This window comes from Spermophilus citellus, assembly GCF_964194105.1.
Source record: "Spermophilus citellus genome assembly, chromosome: 18".
NCBI classification, from domain to species: Eukaryota; Metazoa; Chordata; class Mammalia; order Rodentia; family Sciuridae; genus Spermophilus; species Spermophilus citellus.
In genome coordinates this window covers 57381514-57389019 of record NC_138200.1, presented here as the reverse complement: position 1 = coordinate 57389019, position 7506 = coordinate 57381514, and the positions used below count along the sequence as shown (strand labels likewise).

Below are 7506 nucleotides of genomic sequence, written 5' to 3'. Positions count from 1 at the left end.
TCGAGTTAAGGTTTCTGTCATATCTTTATTGGGGCGGGAGTGGGGAGGGGGCACATCATTCAGTAGAGACCTTTGTGCCGACCCCTGTGTGCACATGCATACGTACACACACGTTTATGTATGTATACACAGGCACATGAGACCAAAGCTCTCGGGGCTGAGGTCAAGCTCTTTTCACAAGGGGGCATTAGAAGTTCCGAGACAGATTCCAGAGGATGGGTGGTCTCTGAGGCTGTGGCTCTACCCTGGTGGGAAGCCAGCTGTCTGAAGCCAGCGTGCAGCTGACAGCACTGAGAGGAGCTGGGGTGCTGCAGCCTCACCCCCTCCCTGCCTTGGGCTGGTGGTCAGGCCCAGCCCTGCTCCTGAGGCAGGTCCTCAGGCTCCTTGGGAGGGTATCCTGAAGACCCTGAGTGCTTCATGGGCCCCTGGTTGGTTGGGCTCTTCTCCATGCCAGGTGTGTCAGAGGACAACTCTCCGGTCCAGGTGGTCCCCACGCCCACTCCGCTGGTGCCTCACTTCCAGATGCTGGTTTTGGACCTTCTCAAAGTGCTGCAGTAGCTCTGCGTAGTCAATGCTGGGCGAGTCGCATTTCTGGGACTTGGGGGCTGCCTTCAGACTGTCTCTGAGGAGAAGGAGTGGAGGGCTGAATCAGCGTCTGCAATACATGGGGGCTCCTGGTGGTAGGCAGTGAGAATGGGCAGAGCTGCAGGCTGGTGGGGCTCAGCCCCTGGGAGTCTGCCTGCCCCCTGCCCAGTAACCCCTCTCTAACAGCCAGTCCCCAAAGCTGGGGAGCCCCAGGAACACCCCCCTCTGTAGTTGGTGGGAACTTGGATATCACTCCCAGGCTGTGGGTTGGCAATGGCGCCCAGAGCAGGCATCGCATGGGGAAGTATTTCCTGTTTATGAGTGGCTCCCTTTGGGGTGAAAGCCAGGGCTAGCAGCCAGCCAGGAAGCCAGCTGGGGCCTGGAACAGGGTCTGGGGAGAAGGGGGAGGACAGCCTGGCCCTTTCTCTAGGGCAAGGCTAGGGCTGGGGACAACTGGGATCACTGAAGTCTCTGATGGGCCCTCACTTGGCAGGACATTTGTTTTTGAGTTTTTGGGCCTTGAGGCCTGCAATTACTCCTTGTCCCTGAGGAAGGAGAGCTGGTCTCACCACTAGATATGCTGATGGCTGTTGCTACCACCCTCCTGTTGTTCTGTACAGCAGCACGGGTTGTGGGCTGCATAGCTACAGTGCACACAGTGCTCCCTGATTGTACAGTGTGGTAAGTAGCCCCGCTACCCTGCTCAAGTGTGGTGCTTAGCTTACAGGTGGGACGGGATCCCTTTGGACCTGTCTCATTCCTAACCATCCCTCCAGCAGTGACTCGTGAAATGTTCTGCTGCTGCCTCCTTTGGCCTCACTGGCTTGCAGAAGTAGATCTATGGCGCCCTGTGATCTGGTGGCCTTGGCTAAAAGTCTCATAAAGACTGGGCTGCACAGCTAAGCAGAAAGTTTCTGGGTCCTGAGTTCATGATGAGACCCTAATATAGAGGTGTGTGTGTGTGTGTACAGGCAGCCGCTGCGAGCAGGAGTGAGAGGCCTGGACCCACCTCAATATGACCACTTTCTGGTTAACTGGGCATGCCAGTGTCTCCTCATCTGTAAGTGGGAATTGCCATAGGAGCACTGGGGTGATAAGAATTTCTCCAGACAGGACAACTAGGAGCTTAACCTGGTGCCCAGATCCCATCCAGCTCTGAGGGGTGGCTGCTTGTGTCTACAACTCGGTACCTCTGGGGTGAGGCTGGCCAGGCTAGCAGTCCAAGGCTGCGCACACTGGCTGTTCAGTCCATTTTGAGGGAACTGCAATGGAGCTCCACCCAACACACCCTCACCCATGAGCTTGGCTCAGCACAGGAAACCAATGGCCAGAGTCTGATGGCATCTGAAGCTCACCAGGATGTGGGCAGGGGACTACTTCCCATAGCTGAGATACTGTCTGGACTGGAGCTGGCCTCCCATCCCCTGCCCTACAACTGTTTCCTCCCACCCTTCTGTGAAAGATATACCACCTGAAGCCTCTTGGATGGTATCAAACCCTTGCTTCCTGGGTTAGGGCTCAATATAGATCTGAAGCAGCCAGGCTGGGGTTCACTCTAAGTGGCCTGACTGTGCATACTGCTGCTGCCTGTGCCTTTCCTGGGAATAGGGAGGGATCTTCCTGGCACAGTACTCTGTGGCCAAGGTGCCAGTGCCCCAAGAGAGCAGCAACGTGGGCTTCTGAGGAGGCTGAGGGACACTGAAGCTCTAACCCACTTAGGCTGGATCAGGGAAAAGGTGTGCAGACCTGGAGAACGAGGCCACAGGGATCATCTGATGGGGGGGGGCAGGGATCTGCATGCTGCTCCCAACAATATCCCCAGCAAACTCCAGGCCTAAGGTCCAGGGCAGGGACTGAAATGAAGGGTTCTTTTTTTGGGGGGTACTGGGGATTGAACAATGAGCCATATCTCTAGGGGCACTTGACCACTGAGCCACATCCCCAGCCCTAATTCGTATTTTATTTAGAGACAGGGTCTCACTGAGTTGCTTAGCGCCTTGTGCTTTTGCTGAGGCTGACTTTGAACTTGTGATCATCTTGTCTCAGCCTCTTGAGCAGCTAGGATTACAGGTGTGTGCCATTGCACCCGGTGATGAGGGCTTCTTAATGAGATGCTGGCAATGGAAGGCAGACCTTAGGATGATGAGCACTGAAGAGACAGGAGTAGGGGGCTGGGAGGAGTGGGCTGCACCTTGCCATCTGAGACTTTGGCAAGTGATAGGTGGACCTTTCCTGGCCTGAGGTCTTGAGAGCAGGGTAGGTGTGTCCCCTTGGGAGTGGAGGACACTGCCTAGGACCTCTCAACATGGAGGGCACGGCTTTCTCCTTGCCTGTTATGGGCATGATCACTGCTCAGGCCCTACATGTTCTGTTTCCAACCACCTGCAGGTACTGGGTGACGGGGACACTGCCAGCATCACAGAGCCAGGATTCCAGAACCCAGAGCTGGCCCTTTCTCCTGTCACCAGCTTTCAGGGGTTCCCTCTGGCCTCACTGAGGATCCCTGAGAGTGGCCTGGAAGCCTGGAGGGGGTGGGGGCAAAATGCATGGGTGGGTGAGGAGCAGAGAAACTTCCTCAGCTGTTCCCAGCACAGGCCTGTTGGGCAACTCCACACTGTCTGCCAGCTGCCCGCCCCACCCTGGGCTGGGACTGTCCTTAGCCCCCTTTCCAGAGTGTGAGCTGTTCTTTTGTGCCTAACCCTGCAACCCTCTCCCCCAGCTCTCTCTGAGGCCTCTTCCTCATCCACTGCCTGTGACTATGTTCTCTTTTCCCAGTCCGTCCCCACACCCTTTGGTGCTGGGGGTTGAACCAGGGGTGCTTTACCACTGAGCTACCTTCCTAGTCCTTTTTATTTTGCGACAGGGTCTTCCTAAGTTGCTTAGGGATTCGCTGAGTTGCTGAGGCTGGCCTTCAACTTGCAATCCTCCTGTCTCAGCCTTCTGGATGGTTCTTCTCAGGCCCTTTCAAAGAATGGCTGGGAATTTAAGGTCTGAAAGGCTGGGAAGAGCCCTCTTCCCAACCACATACCTATTTATTACAAATGTTCATTTACTTATGAAGAAACCAGTATTCCAAAAAGGGTATGGGGCTTGTCTGAGGCCACAGAGACACATTCTATGCCAGAGTTCAGACGGGATCCTAGTTGAGGACTGTGTCATCTACTGACTCGCAGAATCAGAGAATTCAACCCCTTTGCTCAAGACTTTCTTGACTCAGACCATAGGAGACTTTGAAGAACTACTCATTTTTTTCCAGCTTCCCTCTGCAAACTTGTTGTACCTGGATTGGGGAGAATGGGGAAGAGTCTGAGCACTAAGAGCTTTCACTCTCCTCCCAAGATAAGAGGCAGCGTGCAGAGTTCTTGGAGTGGCTGTGGGTAGTGCAGGGCTTATAGCCTGGCCCAGGGGCCACGAGGAAGGCAGATTCCCCCAGGGGAAACCCGTGGCCACAGGAAGGAGCTCTCCCTCCTTCTTCCTTCCTTCATGCTATTCCTTCCCCTCCTAGGTGCCTTCTAGGGAGCCCTAACACCTACAGGACATTAAAAACGCAATGCAGAGGCCAGGCTGGCGAGGTGCTGTGTGGCTTCTGGGCCTCTCTCCAAGTCCCTGTGCTGGAGGTGCTCTGATCGGGGGGATCTGCATGCAAACCCAACCCCACCTCTGCCTCCCTGTTCCCCTGGAACACTCAGAACACTGAATGTTGGCTCTTGGAGATCACCTGGGTGGTACCCTGAGCTACGAGATGGCAGCAGCAGAAGACCTAGCCTGTCACCTAGAAAGCTGCTGTATGGAGAAAGGGGCAGGAGAAGGCAGGATCTGGGCCTCATCTGGGAGACCTATCAGGTGTCAACCACGTGGTTTCTGGGGAGGCCAGGTTCTGGGGCAAGGTGGCAGGAAACTAAGCCCAGTGGTCCTGAGGGCATAAGGACTTTGGTCAAGGTCTGAGTCTGGCAGGTCCACCCCAAGGCTGCCTACGTCCACCCCAAGGGCAAATGCCCAAAGTCTTTTGCTGGAGCAAGGCGCCGGGCCTGCCGAGTGGCTTGCACAGCCGAGGGGGATTCTAGACACACAGGGCATCTGATGCAAGCTGGGTGCGCTCCAGTCAGCGTAAATCTTCTCAGTGGCTCTGCTTGTTTCCATGGTGACCTGACAAGTGAAATTTTCCATCTCGGATGCCAAATGCCTGTGGATGAGGCAAAGCCTCCAAGGGTTACCAAATATAGACACAGCCCAAGAGGCTCTGGGGCCAGGGCCAGCAGTGGGTTCAGGGTGGGAGCGTGGACCCCCCTGCCCAGAGGATGCCATTCTGGGCCTCTCAGAGACCTACTCTTCCTGCAGGCAGGACCCCAGCAGGGTAGCCATGGGTGCATCCTCGCTTCCCGTCCCACCAGGTATGTTGCCGGGAAGGTCCCAGTGATGCTGGGGTCTCTGTGTCCCAGGTCTGAGTCTGTGTTGCAGATGGGTTGGCATGGCTGTCTGAGGCCAGGGGTTGCCCACCACTGGGCTCTCTCTGGCTTCCTGGTCTGATTGCCATCTGCACTATCTGTCTCATTCCCCTAACCTGGAGCTCTTCTCCAGGGGCTTCTACTCGGTGACTCTCAGTTCCTAGACTGAGTCCTGGTCTCACTAAGTGCCCCCACCCCCACATGGAGAAGACCCTGCTGCTTGTTCACCTTGTGAATAGTGCCAGAAACCCCCAGCCTGGGGCTCTGCAGGACCTAAGGGCTAAGGGCAAGTGGCTGTGGGTGGATGGGGCCATAGTGACAAAGGGGTGGGTGTTGAGGCAGGGAGATCAGGCGGTCCCTTGTGTATCTCCTCCCTGGAGCGGTCATGGATGCTGAGGGCAGTGCCCCTGGCCCAGCACTCACTCGGTCTGCAGCAGCTCGGGGTTGGGCACACACTGGAGTCGATGAGAAAGCAACTGGAAGGCACTGCTCTGGGGCAGCAGCATGAGCAGGCCATATAGAGCCTTGATCAGGTATGGGTTGTTTTTCACGTCCAGCAGCTGCAGGCGCAGATCTGTGGCAGGGAAGAGGGCAGAGGCCAGGGGTCAGAGGTGAGGGATCCTGGAGCTACTATGAAACTGAAATACATGCGGCCCAGATCCCCTGCCCAGCCTGGCTGGGAGAGGGCCACCCCGGGTACTATGGACCCAGCCTGCAGGGGCTGGCTGAGCAGTTGTGGCTTAGATCTAGACAGGGGCTCCTCCACAGCCAGCCAGGCCTGCCCCCTCCTCCGGAAGTGCCTTAGCCATTTCTATGATTTCATTTCTCTTCCCACCTGTCCACCTGCTGGTCTCATCTTTTCAGCATTCCCCTTGGTCTGAGGACCCCCAAACCTGCTGCTTGTCCCCCGTGTCCCTGTGCTCAGCTGCCTCCCTGGTAATAAGAGGTTGGGGGCTTGCAGAGTAACAGATTCCCCAGTCAGTTCTGCACGTGCCAGCACGTGAGCTATAAATAGGGCGAGCTGGAAAGAAAGACAGTGGATTAGGACAGCTTTAAGGGAGGGCAGGATGGGAAAAAGCTTTTGTGTGTAGCAAGGCACATGCCAAGCCTGCAGTGTCTGGGAGGTGCTTCTGGATATCTAACTCAGAAACAGGCTGCTATGACCTCCCAGAGGTCCCTGCCCAGCACCCATTCTGACCTGGGGTGCCCACCGGTGGCCTGCTGCATTCCAAGGCAGTTCCAGCTTCCCTAAGGCCCAAAGGGGAGACTGGCCTGGAAGCAGGCCTTTGCTGCTCTCCTCTGAGCCTGTGCAGGAGGATCACTGGCTTCTCCTTTCTGTGTCTCTGAACTCCATCTCAGGCACCCTCTGTGGCACCATCTTTTTGGAGTGGCCATGCCTCCCCAGCAGCAGGCCGGTGGGATGCTGGGAGACTAAACAGCCAGTCCTTGGAGCCAGGAAGTAGGAGAGAGGCCTCCCACAGTCCTTCCAGGAAGAAGTCACAAATGGTGACCTGACAATTGTCCCCAGGCCTGGTCTATTGATATTGTGAAATACACATTTGGTATTCATCCCAGTGTCCTGGCACACACTTCCTTCTGAATGCTAATGAGGCACCTGATGGCAGACAGGCCCTTGGTAGCTTTCGGATGGGGCTGATCACCTGAAAGGCAGGAGTGGAGAGGATTAAGGGTTGAGCTGATCACTAGCAGTCAGTGATTTAATCAAGCATGGCTAAGTGATGAAACCTCCATAAAATCCCAAAGGACTGGGTTCCAAGAGCTTCTGGATAGTGGGATGTACAAAAGTATCTGCAGGGTGGCACGGCCTTCCTACACCTCACCCCACGTGGCTCCTCATCTGTGTCTCTTGGAATACCCTTTAGGAGTAACTGGCAAACATGTTTCCCCAAGTTCTGTGAGATGCTCCAACAAATTAACCGAACCCAAGGCTGCACTGTAGCCAGTTGGTCAGAAGCACAATGAAAGCAACCTGGGGCTTGTGACTAGCATCTGAAGTGAAGGGGATCAGTTTTGGGAATCTGAGATCTGATGCTGTCTTCAGGCAGTTTCAGAACTGAATTGGATTGGTCGGATGTCTGGCTGGTGTCTGCTTCATGTTGCTTGCTTGCTGGTGGGGAGGAATTCCTACACCTGTCAGAGTCATAGGAGTCCTCTGTGTTGACTGGTGATCAACAGAGGAAACCTGTTTACTATCCACATGGCTTTAGAGAAGCAAGGGACAGTTTTGAGTCATTTCCTCCATTGGGAGTTGGGGAAGCTGGGACTGCCTTGTGTCAGAGCCAGCCACCCACCAGCAGGGTCCAGGCCACTCAGCTGGGATGGGTGTGGGTCAAAGCCAGGCTTGCGTCTCTGCTGTCAATGCCTTGCCCACAGAGGTCCTTGACTGAGGAGCGGAAGCTGATGGCTTCTCCAGGGTTAGCCTGGACCTGACCTCAGATACAGGTCTGCCACAAGG

The 7506-nt window shown here is 55.6% G+C and overlaps 1 protein-coding gene and 1 long non-coding RNA gene across 3 annotated transcripts in view; one reads left to right on the top strand and one right to left on the bottom strand.

Moving 5' to 3' along the window:
• Window positions 1–5: 5 nt before the first annotated feature.
• Window positions 6–7506, bottom strand: part of VAC14 (VAC14 component of PIKFYVE complex) — a 103258-nt gene continuing 95757 nt past the window's right edge. The window contains exons 18-19 of the mRNA XM_081273370.1: window positions 5454–5604; window positions 6–622 (exon numbers count right to left, since the gene is read on the bottom strand). Of these exons, the coding sequence (XP_081129496.1) occupies window positions 460–622; window positions 5454–5604 (314 nt within the window). The 3' untranslated portion in view covers window positions 6–459. The remainder of the gene's footprint in view (window positions 623–5453; window positions 5605–7506) is intronic.
• Window positions 4839–7506, top strand: part of LOC308637160 — a 38015-nt gene continuing 35347 nt past the window's right edge. For both annotated transcript variants that reach the window (XR_014019573.1, XR_014019574.1), the window contains exon 1: window positions 4839–4976. This is a non-coding gene — a long non-coding RNA (uncharacterized lncRNA). The remainder of the gene's footprint in view (window positions 4977–7506) is intronic.